We start from the raw sequence: 19,726 nt of genomic DNA on the forward strand, positions 1-19,726 counted from the left end.
GATCACGAAATCGACAAAGAAAAAATCCATCCGCCAGTCTTTGTATTGTCTATGGCTTGCCATAAATGATGGAACTGTGCTTGCAATTCCTACAGCTTCCACACGATGTCGCCAGTGTTGTGATTTCCAGGTCCCTTTATCCTTGGTCAGATTAGTCAATTGCACATCCTGTCTTCAGGTGCGCAACTGAAAAAAATGTCCGTGAGGAAATGGACTTCGTTTTGAAAACTTCTAGCTATTGAATACAGATCTCTCCGTGATCAATTTGATCGTTTATTAACGTTTACTAATAACTAAACTTGGATTACAGAAGTAGGTTGAAGTGTTTTGTCAAAGTTTATAGGCAACTTTATGAATTTTATAAAATGACGTCGCGTTCGGAAACGTGACTTTTTCCATGGATTTCTCGGTGTTCATAAATGGACATTTTGGGTATATATGGACCGATTTACTCGAAAAAAAAGACCCAATTGTGATGTTTATGGGACATATAGGAGTGCCAACAAAGAAGCTCGTCAAAGGTAATGAATGTTTTATATTTTATTTCTGCGTTTTGGGTAGCGCCGGCTACGCTAATTTCTTTGTTTACGTCCCCTTTGTGTGTTTCTGGGGGCTGCATGCTATCAGATAATAACTTCTCATGCTTTCGCCGAAAAGCATTTTACAAATCTGACATGTTGGCTATATTCACAACGAGTGTGGCTTGAATTGAGTACCCTGCATGTGAATTTTAATGGAAGTTTGAGTTGTATCGAGTACAATTAGTTGGCGCTCTGGAATTTCCGCTGATTTGGTTCCTGTACAGGTACATAATCCTGAAGAAGTAGTTCCTCGTCATCACAGACAAACTGAATTGGTCCACCCACACAGACAGCATCGTGAAGAAGGCGCAGCAGCGCCTCTTCAACCTCAGGAGGCTGAAGAAATTCTGCTTGTCACCAAAAGCACTCACAAACTTCTACAGATGCACAATCGAGAGCATCCTGGCGGGCTATATCACCGCCTGGTACGGCAACTGCTCCGCCCACAACCGTAAGGCTCTCCAGAGGGTAGTGAGGTCTGCACAACGCATCACCGGGGGCAAACTACCTGCCCTCCAGGACACCTACACCACCCAATGTTACAGGAAGGCCATAAAGATCATCAAGGACAACACCCACCCGAGCCACTGCCTGTTCACCCCGCTATCATCCAGAAGGCGAGGTCAGTACAGGTGCATCAAAGCTGGGACCGAGAGACTGAAAAACAGCTTCTATCTCAAGGCCATCAGACTGTTAAACAGCAACTACTAACATTGAGTGACTGCTGCCAACACACTGACTCAACTCCAGCCACTTTAATAATGGGAATTGATGGGAAATTATGTAAAATATATCACTAGCCACTTTAAACAATGCTACCTAATATAATGTTTACATACCCTACATTATTCATCTCATATGTATACGTATATACTGTACTCTATATCATCCACTGCATCTTTATGTAATACATGTATCACTAGCCACTTTAACTATGCCACTTTGTTTACATACTCATCTCATATGTATATACTGTACTCGATACCATCTACTGTATCTTGCCTATGCTGCTCTGTACCATCACTCATTCATATATCTTTATGTACATATTCTTTATCCCCTTAGACTTGTGTATAAGACAGTAGTTTTGGAATTGTTAGTTAGATTACTTGTTGGTTATTACTGCATTGTCGGAACTTGAAGCACAAGCATTTCGCTACACTCACATTAACATCTGCTAACCATGTGTATGTGACAAATAAAATTTGATTTGATTTGATTTATTTGGAAATTTCTCCATAATTAAGATAAGCTACTACACTCCTAGAAAAAAAGGTGCTATCTAAACCTGAAAGGTTATTCAGCTGTCCCATAGGGGAACCCATTCCACATAGGGTTCTACATGAAACCCAAAAGGGTTCTACCTGGAACCAAAAAGGGTTCTAACCTGGAACCAACAGGGTTCTCCTATGAGGACAGCCGAAGAACCTTTTTGGAGCCCTTTTCTCTAAGAATGTATAGTTCCAAATGGGTGAATCATTACCCCAATTCTTCCCAGCCAGAGGAAATGTCTGTTTCCAGTTTATAAGATCTTTATGTTGGAATGGCTCTGAAGCTTTTCAGATGTAACAGGGGCCAACTAGAGGTCAGCACATCTCTGGGAGAGATCCTTCTTGCCTCCCTGACACCAGAGAATGTACAGACATAAGCTCCATTCTCTTTACGTCTGTGTAGCATGAAATATGTTCATGCTACACAAAATCTCCATCAGAGACTCACAGATGGAAATGTGAATGTCTTTGAAACATTCTGAACAGGCTTTCAGTAGCTCCCTGCTTCTTCTTAAGACTCCTGCAACTTACACTTTTCTCTCCCCCTCCTTCCCTCCTTCCCTCCACTGCCCTCTCCCCATCTCCCCGTCCTTACTCCTTCCTATATGACCCTCTCTCTATACTCCATGAGTATTCACCAGCGGCAGGCCCAGTCTCAACCGTGCTTATTAAAACCATCTCTTATCACATGAACCTTCAATAGAAATCCAAAACACCGATAAGAGTTGGCTGGTGGTGGGGGTTCTCTCTCCCACAGCTAACAAGGCCCCCATTGATGGGGCACTTGAGATGACGACATGTTAGCAGAGCAGGACTGAGCTTTCCTTCCCAGAGCAGGACCGAGCCACACAGCCTTTTACTGAGATTTAAAGTCTACTTTTAAGCTAATTACGTTTTCTTTTAAACTGTATGTTCAACGGCCCAGAAAAGAAGACAGAGGACAGAGTTCATGTTTTCTCTCCTCCCTTCTCTGCTCCCTCCCTCTCTTCACCCCTCACCTCTCCCTCTGTAGGCAGATTGGTAGGAGTGGGCAGAAGGCTGGGCTTTTGTGCCTTTGCCCATGAGATCATAACCCAGGATGTGCTCAGAATAATGAAAAGAGGGAGGCATTACATCATGAACACACACACACTGGTCCCCCATTGAATAGTTGTGTGTGTGTGTGTGTGTGTGTGTGTGTGTGTGTGTGTGTGTGTGTGTGTGTGTGTGTGTGTGTGTGTGTGTGTGTGTGTGTGTGTGTGTGTGTGTGTGTGTGTGTGTGTGTGTGTGCGCGCGCGCATGTGTGAGTGTCTCTGTGTGTGAAGTAAGTACATGTTTGCCTTGTTAAACTCTGAATATGAATGTCCTCCTCCCACCCTGTTCCCCCCTCAGTGCTCCAAGGTTGGGCATGCTGCCAGTGCACCCTGGTGGTATTGTACTACTAAAGTAAACCATTTGCCCAGTCACCCTAAGTCTTGGTTTCTATGGAGACCCCTTACCTCTCGCCAAGCATGCACTCGGCACCCCTCCAGCGGAAGGGGGTGGGATAACACCAAGCCGGGCCAATCACACACACTAACCTAATTTACATATGCAAACATGGACCATGAACTTCACCATAGTGCACAGTTTGCTCCCCAAATGATTCTACTAGTGTTAGTTGAATGGCTGTTCTGAGAAGAAAAATACGTAGTAAAAAGCTATTCATTTCACCCAAACCACTTTTGTTGTTTAAATTGCGCACAAATTGCATCATCTGACATGTAAATTAAAAAAGAAGTACATAAGATACTTATTTTGGTCTTTTGTCTTTTCTCGTCCCCTGTAGCATGTTCTTTGTTGACATAACTCATGGTATGTTTGTCTGATGTAACATCCCCTCATCCTTTCCACCAGGGGGCAGTGTTCTGTCTGTGTCCTCTTCTCTCCTTGCTGTAGAGCAGCCCTGCTGCCGCCTGTCAGACAGATAGACCTTGGGGGGATGAAACTCAGCCACTGTGGAGGCTACTGCAGTCAGCACGACCAAAATGCAAACACCTCGGCACTTCAAGAACACTGTGACCTCTACAGAGCACAAAGGCCAGGGCAGGAACCACAGCCAGAGTCAGAGGCCAGGAGAGATATGGGACCATACAGGTGGCTGGGAGGGGAGGCAAGAGAAGAAAATGGATGCTTATCTCAACTACTTTGCAAGGCCTTTTTGACAACCATTAAAAGTGTACAGCGAGACAGGACAGGGTTTGGGTCTATTTGGTTTTACAATCGCTCTGCCTCAGCCTCTCCTCTGAGCATAGTAATCCTGTCTACTACTGCCATTCATTGTCCAAGATGTAAAGACCCACACACAACCAATTAAGTTTTAAAAGGCCCTAGGAGAAGAAGGAAAAATCTGATTTGTTCACACACAGGAAAAACAGAAACGTTGGGTTCATTGCCTAAAGAAAAACTACTTTCCCTGTTCACTGAAGCCTGACAACTTTACTATCCTAATTGGCCTCATTAAGTGGAACCTCAACGTGTGCAAATAATTTGTCTGCAATAAGCTTGCCCTATCTTTATCTCTCTTGGCTCGCTCTCACTGACTTGTTTTCATTGTGAAGAGAAAGGAGTTAAAATAGCAACCCATAGTTCCTGGGGCAGATGTAGAATCTTAATTTGACCGTGTTGAAAGACGTGTTGAAAGACGACGTTCCAGCAATTTAAAACAGGTTGTGTATTTTAGTTTTAAAAAGGCGTCTGAAGTTTGTATTTTCCACTTTGAAATTTCAGACTGGATTTTCCCTTACAAAAAGTGTATCAACTTCTACAAAATGTCCATTGATTATAATCTACATAATAATTCACATATCCTGTTGTTGCAGGATTATTTTCTTGCTGTAGCAACCTGGCTCAAATGAAGATCCTATATCTGTATTGTGTTGTCCTGTGACAAAAATAACCTTTGATGTGGTAATGAGAGAGACCAGAGTAGAATCACAGCGCCACAGATCTCAAAATGTGTTCCATCTGAACACGGTCTATTGCGAGGCTTGTTTCTGTAGTGTTAACAAATCACAGATGGGGTACTCTTGTTGTTGTTCTGGCAGGTTCTGTCCGTTTGTGGTTTGGGGGGAATAGAGTGAATTAAGATCAGAGCAGAGTTGCTCAGGACCATGTCTCTTCTGTTGTTAACTCTTTGGCACTAGTAGGACAAATCACGTCTCATCACTTTGTAAATATGCACGTCTGGAGCGCTGCGACTTTGTTTCTATCATGGGCAAGCTAACATTCATGTAGTGTAGGGATGGGCAACTGGCGGCCTGCGCCCCCCCCTTTGTAGGCCCTGTGGATCAACAATAATTTACAAATAATCATTTTGATAATTTTGAAAAATAATCATTTAGAAAAATAATGTATGAACTTGCTCGTGGTCTTAATTTACTGGAATAGTCAAATGCATAAGGAGCAATTTCCACAAAAAAATTGTGCATCAGCAGTTTGTCACTTTTTACATCAGTCACTGACAGTCACCCATGTCAGCTAACATTTTCTAGATTGTTGAATTAGTCTAGCCAGCTATCTAAACTTGTAGTAATTGTGGTCGATTTACCGACCTGGGGGCCCCCATTGATCTTGTTATTCACTCTCACTCAAATATCGTATTAAAAACGGCAAACATTTCTCTTCACCATATGGCAAACTGTGTAGAATGGCAGGGAATTGGCTGTAAAACGGCGAATAGAATTGCATGAAACATGTTATAAAATTGCAAAATCATCTCTCCGCCACATGGCAGACTGTGTAGAATTGCAGCAAACTTTGCTTTAAAACTGCAACATTGCAGCCTCTGCTCCTGCCATGTCACATGTCACATGTCACACACATAGAAGTTGTCCTCTCTTCCTCTGTTTCTTTCTCAGTACCGTTTGAGATCACACCTTTAACAAGCAACTTTAAAAGCATTTCTAAAGTCTTCATAAGCATCACATAGCTTATAAAGGGTTTATAAAGGCTTCATTCATTTAGGTTTTGGTTAAAGTAGGAACATATTTCTCTTGGGTAAGTAATCACTTTCAGAATGCAACCTACTACACTTTGCATGTTGATGGAGAGTTATAATTGCAGGGGTCATATACTATATACTGTACTACCTCTTACGGACAGCTGTTCCTGTATTGAAGTAACCAATGCACTCAGTATTTTATGACGGCTGGTGAAAGGAGAGAAAGCGTTGTCAGACCACAAACACTCAAGTCCCAACCACATCTGGTACTATACTCAAAAGGAACTTTTCTAATCCAAGAGCAAATTATCCAAAATTACAACACAATCACAGGATCTGTGTCCACACATGGTATTGAAATTCATCCCACCTGGCCCAAAACACCAATCTCTCTGAATGTGGCCATAATCCAATCACATGGGACGCATTTCAACACCAGGCATAGACAGAGTGCATTGTACATTGTTGAGGCATTGAACAGGAGATGGGAGTTCTTCTTACCTATTCAACACAATAACAGGATGGACTCAGATCGACCCGTCAGATCCCTGGAAACGAGGGGCTGCAATGCAAAGTGTCTGTGCAGGCACTAATCCCTCAGCCACATTTCTCCAACCCATCTCCTCCTGTAGGTATACTATTCCCCTGGCTGCAGAGCGGAAACGGCACATGGGGCTGCTGGGTATGCCACAGCATGTTATTGTCTCCTCTCTCTCTCAGAGGGCTGGGGTCCAGCTGGCTCCTGCTGTGTGTTTGCATGTGAAAACCAACGGTGGGTCCCTTAACACATGGTGCAGGGCAGGGCAGGGCAGGGCAGGGCAGGGCAGGGCAGGGCAGGCCAGGCCAGGCCAGGCCAGGCGGCGACTAGATGGGTGATTGGGATGCAGTCAGAGCCCCTTCACTAGTGAGCACATGTTCAATCCCTGGTCCTCATCTTTACCCTTTCTCTACCTCCCTCTCTCTTCTCCCCCCTCTCTCAGCCCTCTAGATAGGGGAGAGGGTGAGGCTGCCTGCCCTGAGAGTTGAGATAAAAATGACCTGCCAATTCAATGGATTTAAGGGTACTGGTTAAACCATATAGCAACTAGGGAGCATGTATTATGTTGGCTATCGTAATGATGTGTGATATGAATAGTTATCTGGGAGAAAGCTTGCGTTTCTGTAGGCTGTATGAGTGCCACATGTGCATCTTGAACACATGGCAGGTGCACCCAACCTTGGACACCACAAGTGGCGACCCGTCATTCAGGGCAGGTGGGGCAGCTTAGCTCAGTGCTTTCTGTGGTGGTGGTGGGGCAGCCAGCGGAAAATACGGAGCATAGGGCTTGGTAATGTTTTCTAGTTGTGCCGTGATTGGCTCAGTGTTCTGTCACTCATAGGGACTTCTACATCACTGCCAAATCTAAGGGTAGAGCTTGAAAATTCAAGCTCCTTGGGTGCTGCCATAGAGTTACATTAGAAGTGTCCATCCAAGAAGGCTCAAGGTCATTGGCCACAGATAAATATCATGTCAAATCACATTACATCTACAGTAGCTTTGATAGGACTGATCATGTCAGCATCATACTTTTAAAATCTTAGCTAGCAGTCATCATCATGAATCAAGTCGACAATCTACTGGCAAACCCTTTTAATCTTTGTCAAATGAATGTACATTATAGATAAAACGTATAAGTGCTCATCGGCCATTGGACATAAATATTACACAACAAGTTGGCTATTGCAAATTCAACAATGAGTGGTTTGGAAGGAATCAGTGGCTAACTGCAAGCATTGCAAATCAATCATTAGCCTGCTATTCAGTGGAGTGTGTGTGTGGTCCCAATTCTGGGTTTAAGGGTCTCTTTTCACATTAAAATGATAACATTCAACATTGGCCATGCTGTCAATCCAGCATGATTTCTGAAGCGCTCAAAACAACTGTTAACTCAGAACTGTGAAATCTGACTTCAGTGAGGTCAATCAACTGGGAACTCAGAAACAAGCTCCGACTGGGAAAATAAGTTTTGAACCTTGTTTTTTTTCAGTGCCCAGTTGTCTTGAAAGCACTATAAATCCAGAGAGTGTCAGACAAGATTTTCCCACAAAGGCCCGCAGCGCCACCTTTCTGTTCAAGTGAGCACAGCACAACACAGTGAGTCCAAAAATGTAATGTATGCTGCTGCATAAGTGATGTAATATGCAGGGAGATATGTATCCCTTAGCTAAGTAAGTATGCATCCCTTAACTAGGTAATACTAAGTGTATGTTGTGTAGTAAGCTGTTACTAGCCCATGTGCCTCACCCTAATAATTTGGTCTATTTTCCCCTCTTAATTTCGCTTACTGTTCTGACTTGGTGGTGCACATGTGTAACTGTATAGCTTTCATCCGTCCCTCGCCCCGACCCGGGCTTGAACCATGGACCCTCTGCACACATCAACTACAGTCACCTACGAAGCATTGTTACCCATGGCTCCACAAAAGCTGCGGCCCTTGCATTGCAAGTGGAACAACGACTTCAGGTCTCAGAGTGAGTGACGTCACCGATTGAAACGCTATTAGAGCGCACCACCGCTAACTAGCTAGCCATTTCACATCGGTCACACATGTAGCCTATAATCTGTTTTAGAGAAATGTAATCATTGAATATTGTAAGAGCTTTCATTGTCTGCTTATATGCAGCCTTTATTTATCCTACTGTTCTGACTGCGAGAACACTGTAAGAACGGCCCATGTTCTGAATTCTTTCGCTGTACATTTCAAAAGTTCTGAACAAATAGATATATTGACTATGTCAATCCCATTAATATCTTAACCGAAATTACGGGATTGCTTCTTATCCGCTTGTCGTCCCCTTATGCCATAGTTTGTACATCTCAATTGTCAGCAAGTCAGCCAAATCAGCTATGTTTTTTAAAGGCAGTAAATGAGGCTGAATGAACTGTTTCACTGCCAGACAAGACTCAGCTGATATCCAGGTGTAGCAGTGGTAAAGGTGTTGGGACAGCTTTATGTAGGACCCTAACAGTTTGTGGGCACCGTTTGTCACTGTAATAATGCAATTGATGTATTGTTTAGTGCTGTGTTGTGTAGTGGCTTTGCTGGCATGCATTCCCAATTATACATTTTTTGTTTCCCCCACCAAGATGTATATGCTAAAATCACCACTGGACAGCACTTCTGTTTTAAACATCAGTTGACCAAGCTGCGTCTCCTTAAGAAACTGCAGATTTTTTTTTTTTTACCTTTATTTAACTAGGAAAGTCAGTGAAGAATAATTTATTATTTACAGTGAAGGCCTACCCTGACCAAACGTGATTTACGCTGGGCCAATTGTGCTCCGCCCGATGGGACTCCCAATCACGACCGGATGTGATACAGCCTGGATTCGAACCAGGGACTGTAGTGACGTCTCTTGCACTGAGATGCAGTGCATTCGACCGCTGCGCCACTCGGGAGCCCAATACAGCGAGTTTGATTCTAGGTCTTTTCTGGCTATATTGGCACGGCTGCGGCGCACAGCAGTCTATTCACGAGCGTAGAGTTTAAAAACGACGAAAGGGGGTGTGTGAAATTATTGGCAGCGTTTCAGGTGGCTCCAATAGACACCTAAAGCGTGACTTGCCCGTGTGTTTGAGGGAGAGTGTGTGTGTATGCGCATACGTCCGTGCGTGCCACACACACACTTGCATTCGCTCACAATATGGCGATGAAGCGCCGAGAGACACGACGGCTCTCTCCCAACTAAATGCGACCCTGTTCTGAGTGAAAGCAGGGGACTATGTCAAAGGGATATACATGAACTAATAGCCAACTAATAGCCTACTTCAGAGAGGGGATTATTGCGGTTTGCATTATATATATATACATTTCTAGCGGTATAGCTGGCTGTAGAGACCCACACGCTGCTTCACCCCTCTGCTGGAAATCAATGCTTTACATGGCGGTGGAGACTATCTGGGTTTTCTATTTACTTTCGTTGGGCTTCTGTGGACCATCCGCTCAAGGTAAGTCGCTTAGCTTAATAGAAATGTTATTGACTTGCGCACGCCTTTCAAGTTAGTAATGTATTCAATTATAGTTATCTTTCAGAACATATGCAGGTGCGATAAGAAGAGATTGGTTAGTGAACACATTTTGCAGCTTGCTCGTTGCAGTGTTTGTATCTAACTGTTGAGTCTAGGTATCAGGACTATGGTAGGTCTATCTATCAAATGCTGCAACGTGCTTATTTTTGTTCAATAGCCTATTCGTCTTCCAGCACACGCTGTCTGTCGGGTTTCTCTTTATACCCAATGCTGGACTGCCAGTTACAAAGTTAGTTGCACATCTACAACTATGTAACTATTATCTGCCCATAACGTATTTAATGTTAATAAGGAGTCATGCGTTCTTTGAAAACATGTGCTGTGGAGTTGAGTTTGAGGAATGTGGGTTGCGTTTCAAGAGGTTTAAATAATGAGCGTTAAACATGTGGCCCGTGGGTTTTCTGCACAAATATAATTTTTCACAATTAAAATAGCGTTGCCGGTGGGACAAAATCGTTTTTCAGATGTCACTATTTTATACATCGAACGCAATACCCCATATTACGACAGTTGTTTGCCTCTAGTAAGGTGTATGCCAAAATAACACTGTTATTACAATTATTTATGAGCTGCTCGTACCTGACACACGATCTGGATTTTTTTAAATGCCTAAAACAATAACGTGTTTGATCTATTGTCACATAATTGTATTTATGTTGTGCTCTTGCCTCGAAACAAATGAAGGCTTATTATGTTTTGGTGGTGTTTGAATCGTCATATCGAACATGTGCTTTGTGTTTTTGGAGGCTTGGGAGAGGATGCACTTGGTCGCTGCCTTTCAGGCATTTGCGGTGGCCTTCAGATAGAGAAGGGAAGCTGTGATTTGAGAGCCAGGGAGCCACCGATAGGCGGCGCGGGAGCGAGGCAGGCAGGCGCTGAGCGAGAGAGACCAGCCACAGCATTTACATGACAAAGAAAAGTGCAGGAGCACGAGAGGAGAAACATGAAATAGGCCGATGGGATTTTGTTCTGCTTTAGCCTATTTGACGTAGCTCATGTTAGAGGAAAGGAAAACATATTGGATCGTTGCTTTGAAAAACGTGGAGGAATAATGGTATCAGGGCTGACAATGCTTTCCTGTTAATCAAGATGCTTGGAGGAGCATCCCTGTTCTACCTGAATATGTACAAGTGAGACTTCAAGTATGGCTTGCCCACCTATAGGATCGGAAAATAAGTTGTTGATAATGTAATTTGGACTAATGCATTTTCAATGCTTGAGAGCACAAACTGTGTTCCTTGATAATGCATGTTCGACCCATTCTATCCACCATGTTCTCTCAATGTGGTTTAAGATGGAGATACAAACTACAGTACATTATCTTGAGTGGTTGCTTGTGTGTGTGTGTTTGGAGCAGGCAACAGTGGCATGTGCTCATCACAAGGCCCACAGTAGTGTGTTTGAGCATCTCCCTCAGCCCTCATGCACCCCGGGGTGTGTTCCCACAGTGGAGCACTGTGGAGCCTTCGCTGGACTGGTGGGAGCTTTCGTGTGAGTGTGGCATGTTTGGAGAGAGAAAGAGGAATGTTATGGGTGGTGGGTTGGTTGGGAGGGTATTGTGGGAACTAGAGCTGGCGAATGGAGGTTGCTGGGTGGGTGTAGGGGGTGATAGTGGGGCAGGGATGAATGGACGGACGGGTGCATGGGACTTCGCTACATCAGATCCACAAACAAAGAGCTTGTTTTTTTCCATTCGAAAGATCAAATGAAAATATGTCAACTCTGCTGAACTCATCAGGAACAAATGAATGCTGTGGGTGAGTGTGTGTAGACAAGCTCTCTCTCTCTCTCTCTCTCTCTCTCTCTCGCTCTCTCTCTCTCTAACCCAGTACTCCTGCTAGGAGTGTCACATGCACACCGACCAAATTATTGGTGTTTGACTGAACCCTCATCACTACGTCACTCAAAAGAGGCCTCCTCTCTATGGTTCCCAGCGTTGTCTCCCATTCTCCTTTTATTCTCTAATCCTGACTCGCTCTAGTCATCCTATCTCATCCATGGTCAATGATTTAATGCTCAGTGTTAATCAGCCCACTGACCCCTGCTTCAATTTGACTCCTCCTCACTCTTCCTGCCTCTGTCTGAAACTCGACTGACCTCTGCCCCTCCTAGTCCTTCGTCATTGACCCTGTTCAATGCCTCCCTCCCCTTCATTCCCCCCTTCTTGGTTGTGATTGGTGAAAGAAGTAGGTTGGTAGGTAACCTTAGTTACCCATCCAATCATATATATATCTGTTTTTTTCCCAGGAGTTGAGAAAGAAAGGATATCTAAATTGGAACAGGGCCTATATACATCCCTATTACATGCCACTAGTCTGCAGCACCCCACCTCAGTCTCTGTCTGCAGCTACCTCAGCACCCCACCTCAGTCTCTGTCTGCAGCTACCTCAGCCCCCCACCTCAGTCTCTGTCTGCAGCTACCTCAGCCCCCTACCTCAGTCTCTGTCTGCAGCTACCTCAGCACCCCACCTCAGTCTCTGTCTGCAGCTACCTCAGCACCCCACCTCAGTCCCTGTCTGCAGCTACCTACCTCAGTCTCTGTCTGCACCCTCAGTCTCTGTCTGCAGTTACCTCAGCCCCCCACCTCAGTCTCTGTCTGCAGTTACCTCAGCCCCCCACCTCAGTCTCTGTCTGCATGCCCCCCACCTCAGTCTCTGTCTGCAGCTACTGTCTCAGCCCCCCAGCCCCCCAGCCCCTGTCTGCAGCTACCTCAGCCCCCACCTCAGTCTCTGTCTGCAGCTACCTCAGCCCCCCACCTCAGTCTCTGTCTGCAGCTACCTCAGCCCCCCACCTCAGTCTCTGTCTGCAGCTACCTCAGCACCCTACCTCAGCACCCTACCTCAGCCCCTGTCTACAGCTACTCTAGCCCCTGTCTCTGTCTGCAGTTACCTCAGCCCCCCACCTCAGTCTCTGTCTGCAGTCTACAGCTACCTCAGCACCCTACCTGAGCCCCTGTCTGCAGCTACCTCAGCACCCTACCTCAGCCCCTGTCTGCAGCTACCTCAGCACCCTACCTCAGCCCCTGTCTACAGCTACCTCAGCACCCTACCTCAGCCCCTGTCTCAGCTACCTCAGCCCCACCCTACCTCAGCCCCTGTCTGCAGCTACCTCAGCACCCTACCTCAGCCCCTGTCTACAGCTACCTCAGCACCCTACCTCAGCCCCTGTCTACAGCTACCTCAGCCCCTGTCTGCAGCTACCTCAGCCCCTGTCTGCAGCTACCTCAGCACCTTACCCCAGCCCCTGTCTACAGCTACCTCAGCACCCTACCTGAGCCCCTGTCTGCAGCTACCTCAGCACCCTACCTCAGCCCCTGTCTGCAGCTACCTCAACACCCTATCTCAGCCCCTGTCTGCAGCCACCTCAGCACCCTACCTCAGCCCCTGTCTGCAGCTACCTCAGCACCCCACCTCAGTCCCTGTCTACAGCTTCCTCAGCACCCTACCTCAGCCCCTGTCTGCAGCTACCTCAGCACCCTACCTCAGCCCCTGTCTGCAGCTACCTCAGCACCCTACCTCAGCCCCTGTCTGCAGCTACCTCAACACCCTACCTCAGCCCCTGTCTGCAGCCACCTCAGCACCCTACCTCAGCCCCTGTCTGCAGCTACCTCAGCACCCCAGCTCAGTCCCTGTCTACAGCTACCTCAGCACGCTACCTCAACCCTTGTCTACAGCACCGTACCTCAGCCCCTGTCAGCACCGTACCTCAGCCTCTGGAGGATGCTTGTGAACAAGTCCTGCTTAATAAAGATAATTGCATTTCTTTGTCCTTCATGAGCTGTTCTGTAAATGGAGTAATTATGTTAAGTTTGTTGCATCAATGACTATGCGCTTGGCTAAAGTTATTTGAACTTTGTCTGTCAAAAATCTGCTTGTAATAAAAGCCGTCTTATTTTTTTTTTTGTGCCCATATCTCAATCCCTTGGTCCTTGAGGTGTGATTGCTGTGCTTCTGACAGCCCAGTGGGGTGGACATGGCATGTTTATAAGCATGATGAGTGTAGTGTGTGTCTGACTGTGCCTACTAGGGCTGAGAGTTATCCAGAATTTCAGTCCCGTCAAACCGTACATTTTTTACTGCACAAAACAATTTACCTAACAGCGATCTTGATCCAGAAGAGGATTGAATGTCTCTGCTGGAACCAAGAAGTTTGATCTTGACATCTAGACACTTAGCTAGCAGGTCAGCAAGCCAAATGCACAGCTGGAGCCCTGAGCCAGATCTGATTTATTTGACACATTTTAGATGTCTTATAGTTATAAGCAGTGGCATAGGACGCAACCCCCGCAATGGCAGTGAAAATCATACCGTTGGTATTTCGAAATACCCCGGTATATGGTATAAACAGTATATCGCCCAAGCCTAGTGCCTACTCTATTTGTATGTGAGTGCATCTTGATCCCCCTGGACATACACAGCTAAATTAGGATGCATATTATTTCAAGAGGCCCTAGGCTGAATTTGAGCTGCATATCTTTGTCCGGTGAAGATGTTGGTTTGTATGGCTGGCTGAGTGTGTCTGTTCATGTTTGGTAGTGTCAGAGGACCAATCCTAGTCCCAGAGGTGGTAAAAGGATAGTTCAGTGACAGAGGGAAGTAGCTTGAATGAGACTGGGAGACTTTCACTTTTACTGTATGTCTGGCCTCTGGTGTCTACTGGGCTCTTTATTGTGGTGGTCTTGAGGTTCAGGGTTTCTGTGGTTGCCTGTATGTGATTCAGAGAGCTTCCCTTTAACCAGAATACTGTCAAACCTCAGACGAGTAGTCAGGAAGCAGAGGTCGTCATGTTAGTAGAACCTGTCTTTGTTGTGGATTACAATGCCAGTCAAAATGTTATTCACCCAATTTTACATTAAAGTTCAGTGATTTATTTCACTCAATACATTTCAGTATCTGGAAATATTTGACTGGTTACACTTCATGCTATTGGGCGGCAGGGTAGCCTAGTGGTTAGAGTGTTGGACTAGTAAGCAAACGTTTGCAAGTTCAAGCTGACAAGGTACAAATCTGTCATTATGCCCCTGAACAGGCAGTTAACCCACTGTTCCTAGGCTGTCATTGAAAATAAGTATTTGTTCTTAACTGACTTGCCCAGTAAACAAAAAAATAAAAAAAAGTTGTGTGTGTGGTAACACTGTAATTGCCCCCTAGTAACAATATTGTATGTAATGGAGCGGAATGTTGTTGTTACCGGTGCACCAATTCAACTTTTCTATGGTAGACTTTTGATCTGCAGCAAAACGCTTTACTTGTATGTGTAACGTACGTCATGATGTTGAGATCCGTCCACCTGTGGATGTAAGACGTCCGTCCTCCTGCACTGTTGGAGATGTCTGGTCTCTAAAGCCTCCTTCCCTGCTCTGATGGCTGCCAGCTGGGATAAGAGCAGAGCTCATTCTGCTCAATTAGACTGCACCTAAATCTCTGTAGGCTGACGTCTAGGATTCCTCTAAGTTTCTCAAAACAACCTTTACACTTCAGCCAACTCCGCACTAAAAAAAGGCTTATTGGTTTTTAAGTGATGTATAGCTACTTATTTGCCTTATCTCTGCAATCGGTTTTGGGATGATTATTTAGTGAACACAATCATCCCAACATCACAACACACAGGCCTACTCCTTTTACATGGTCACAGACGACTGCTACACTGCATGACCCTCAAGTCCATTTCCCAGTACTGGCTGTGGGGAGTTCCCACTGGCTGTGGGGAGTTTTGATGTTCTCTAGAAATACATATCAGTGCCAAAGGGACTTCAGAGAGAGCGTTGTGAGTATTGATGCACCCCCGGGCTATAAACAGCCCAGGATCAATAGTGCTGGATCAATATGCTGTGTGATGTGTTTGTCACAGGCTCAGGGATGGGTCCAGTCAGGTGATCCAGGACGATACTGCTATCTTGAAGGAAAGTAGTTGATTTGATGGATTCATTTTTGTATTGAATAATGCCACACTGTAGCTTCATCAATATATTTATTTTAGATTGTTCTTATTTATTGTGTCTGGCTCATTATGGTTTGTGAGCTGTGAAATCTAAGGGATAATAATTTAGCCGTTAAAAGACGTGTCTGTGTGGTAAACGAGTCACAAGCTACAGGCTATATGTTTTTGTTCTGTTGTGTGTGTGCTTTAGGCAGTGATGGTGATTTGTGTGTGTGTGTGTGTGTGTGTGTGTGTGTGTGTGTGTGTGTGTGTGTGTGTGTGTGTGTGTGTGTGTGTGTGTGTGTGTGTGTGAGAGCAGGGTCTCTTCCTCACGGCGCTGGTTGGGTAAACAGTCATGCGATCACATTCCTTCCATTCCTCACTGCTGTCCACTCAGTCACATGACCAAGGAGGAGTAGCATGGGGCTTGTAGTGGGGAGGGGGACTGAGGAGGGGGACTGAGGAGGGGAGAGAACCCTGATTGAGTAGGCATGGTGCAGAGTAGGTCCCAGTCCCAAATAAATCCCTTGCCCCTACCTCTAAATACTTTTTGTATATCTGAAAAGATAAGAAGGGTATAAACAATATGTTATAGATCTACTTATAACTGCTCTAATTACGTTGGTGTCCAGTTTATAATAGCAATAATGCACCTCTGGGGTTTGTGGTTTATGGTCAATATTCCATGGCTAAGGGCTGTATCCAGGCACTCCACGTTGCGTCGTGTCTAAGAACAGCCCTTAGCCGTGGCATATTGTCCATATTCCACAAACCCCAGAGGTGCATTATTGCTTAATTAACCCTCTTTTATGCTCGGTGGGGTTTTTCACCACATTGCTTAATCCAATCAATGACTGTATATATGAATGGACAAAGACATTGATCATGTGACACCATTCATATGTGAAGACTCAATAATAGCGCATTGAAGCCCAATGAAGTCGCTTAAGATGTGGTCTCATGGAGAGATAACAGGCACAGTTTTAGCTGCTCCAGGAAGAGACGTTGCAGGCTAGCTCAGTGCTGCCCCTTCTTATTGAGTAACTCAAGTTGAAGGCCGACCGTGGTACAGTATGCTGCCGTTAGCAACTAAATTGTTCTTCTAGCTTCTTTTGTGTGTGATTTGGTGTATTACAAGCAATTATTGGTAACATAATTGTCGAGTATTTTTATTTTATTTACATGAACATAGCCATTTTTCCATTCACTGTAATGAGGGATCCTGTTTTCTGCTAACAATGCCTGCAGTACCGTGTTTGGCCTTGAACTTCCGTGGCTTCAATAAGAGTGGGCAGTCGTTCTATGCTGCATCCAATTTAAGAGACTGGAAGGGTTCAGTAGGAGCAGGAGCTTGGGGTTTATATTGGGCTCGGCATAAGAGGTTGTACAGAGTACACACACACAACTCTGTAGCATGTGACACAAATACAACCAGATGACCTGGCCTCCACAATCGCCCGACCTCAAACCAATTTGAGATGGTTTGGGTTGAGTTGGACCACAGAGTGAAAGAAAAGCAGCCAACAAGTGCTCAGCATATGTGGGAGCTCCTTCAAGACTGTTGGAAAAGCATTCCAGGTGAAGCTGGTTGAGAGAATGCCACAAGTGTGCAAAGCTGTCATCAATGCAAAGGGAGGCTACTTTGAAGAATGTCAAATATATTTTGATATGTTTAACACTTTTTTTTCATAGTTTTGATGTCTTCACTATTATTCTACAATGTAGAAAATAGTAAAAAATTAAGAAACACCCTTGAATGCATAGGTGTCTCCAATATTTTGATTGGTACTATGTCTATGTATAATTGTGGTCAAATATATTATCCCCCTTGCACCATTCACTATACATTCTAAAATTCTTTGAAATTGAGAACTTTTGGTGTTTACACGTATTTGTTTGATTTACAACTGCACAGAATCCCCCCCCAAATTATATATTTCACTTAAAAAATTCAAATTCATTTGGTTGGGGGCAAGTGAGTTGTTTATTGTGTAGTTTATCTCACCTGTGGTAAGTTGCAGGGTAGAAATAGCAATTTAACCAGTAAAAAAAAGAGAGAACAGAATATTCTTACAAGTATATGACCAATGTATCATCTTCATTCATAACACACCACCACTCGGTTTCTATCAGTGCTGTTGATCACTGCCTCGTGATACTATCAAGTGTCTCCCTCCGAAACCACTTGGTTGAATTGATCAAATCAAATCTCAGATACAATAATAAAATGTCAAAGGGGGAGTTCTGGGTTTTTAAGTCGGTGTCCCTCTCTCTCCAACCCTGCAGCTACAGTATATGACCTTGTGGTTGCCCTGGAAGGGCTTTTCCCCCCTGCAGCCTCCCATCCGTCCCATGTTAGTTTTGTTGCTGGCGTTGTTGACCCATTGATGTAGCCGTGGCCGCACCGAGGCCCCTAGCCCCATGCTGCTCTGAGGCCCTTTGTAAAGCCTATAGGAGCACAGGGCTGTGATTGAAGCAGCCCAGGATTTGCATGGATGAGTACTGTACAGAGAGTGAGCACACCAGCAGTCCTGAAGCACTGGAGGGGAACAAATGCTAGCTCAGGCCATGTTTCTCTTCTCTGTTGTTTCTCTCTCTCTCTATGCATCTGTCTGCCTCCTATTGTTAATGTTGCAGACTGTCCTTTTGAGTATAAATGTAAACATGAGAGGGAAAGAGTCTAGCTCCCTGGGCCTCTACTATCTCTCCGGGAACCACATTATGATTGGTCACTTTACTGTACGCCTGGCCTATATGATAAACAGTATAAATGTGATAAAGAGTATGAATCCAGTTTGTGCCAACTTGAGAGCAGTATGAAAAGTCATGTGGGTGACTGTGAGAATCGTGCTGTAGCTGAACCACTGGAACGGTCAGCACCTGACACTGCAGCTGCTGCTGGGGTGGCGTGCCTTTCTCCACTCAGTGTGTGACTCAAACTACGCTGCCTGTCCTGGATGGAATTACAGCATGTGGATATTACTCTTGAGAATCAAACTGAAAATCACCACCAAGGCAATGTACTGTTTAGTGTTTCCCAACTTCTCCATTGTTGTAGTTTGGTCTAGACCAAGACAAGGTACATAGACGGAGCAGAACGAATGACCCCCACTGCGTGAAATTTAAGGCAATATGCAGCATATTCCATGTCGTATCCCAGAAATGGACTTGCCATAGGGCAGTTTTGGCAAATGCCAGATTGGCTGGTCCATCTTCAGTCCAGCAGGCCTCTAGAGAGTGGCGACAGTGATTCCGTTTTTCTCCGGGAAGGATCTGATAACATTATACCCCACTTCAGCAGGCCGTCGGTGTCGCAGATAAAGCTATCAGGTTAAATGTGTAGACAATTGTGAGATGTGTTTGGTTGTATAAAATTGTCGGCATGTCAATGTTATTGTACGTGGAGCTCCCTAGTGCGTGGTGAAACTGGAGAGTCTCTCCCTGTCCACCTTGGTTTATGGCTGCCTGGGACTTTCCTCCTCCTTGTTGCTGCAATGTTTGACTGCAAAACTGATTTTAATGACCATTAATCCTATGCATACCTGTTATGATAAATGTCTTTATTGTACAGTTATTCATTTATATACAATATCGGGAATTTGTGTAATAATTATGAGATTTGGATATTAGAAGGTACCTTTTCCAAAGCCACACAGTTGATGTAGATGTTTTCAACTACTGTAGTTACACCACTTGGACCACAATTTTTTTTTTAAACACACAAAAAACATGATTTGATATTCCTGTGAGTGGGTGGGTAGGCAGGCGTCAGCCCTTTGTCTTCATGCACATAAAGTATTTTAATTTTATTTTATGCTGACACACACACACACACACACACACACAAACAGGGGCAAACGCATGTTCCAACGTCCTGCTGATCGTCAGACTATTAGCACAGTGCTATCAATCAGCCCATCTGTCT

The 19,726-nt window shown here is 44.8% G+C and overlaps 1 protein-coding gene across 1 annotated transcript in view; it reads left to right on the plus strand.

Annotated features, from left to right (window-relative positions):
• LOC135553026 (immunoglobulin superfamily DCC subclass member 4-like) overlaps window positions 1-19,726 on the plus strand; it is a 76,148-nt gene that overhangs the window by 4,339 nt on the left and 52,083 nt on the right. Inside the window, exon 3 of the mRNA XM_064985081.1 lies at window positions 9,689-9,801. Within this exon, the coding sequence (XP_064841153.1) occupies window positions 9,689-9,801 (113 nt within the window). The remainder of the gene's footprint in view (window positions 1-9,688; window positions 9,802-19,726) is intronic.

The sequence above is a fragment of the Oncorhynchus masou genome, chromosome 2 (genome assembly GCF_036934945.1).
Source record: "Oncorhynchus masou masou isolate Uvic2021 chromosome 2, UVic_Omas_1.1, whole genome shotgun sequence".
Classification (NCBI taxonomy): domain Eukaryota; kingdom Metazoa; phylum Chordata; class Actinopteri; order Salmoniformes; family Salmonidae; genus Oncorhynchus; species Oncorhynchus masou.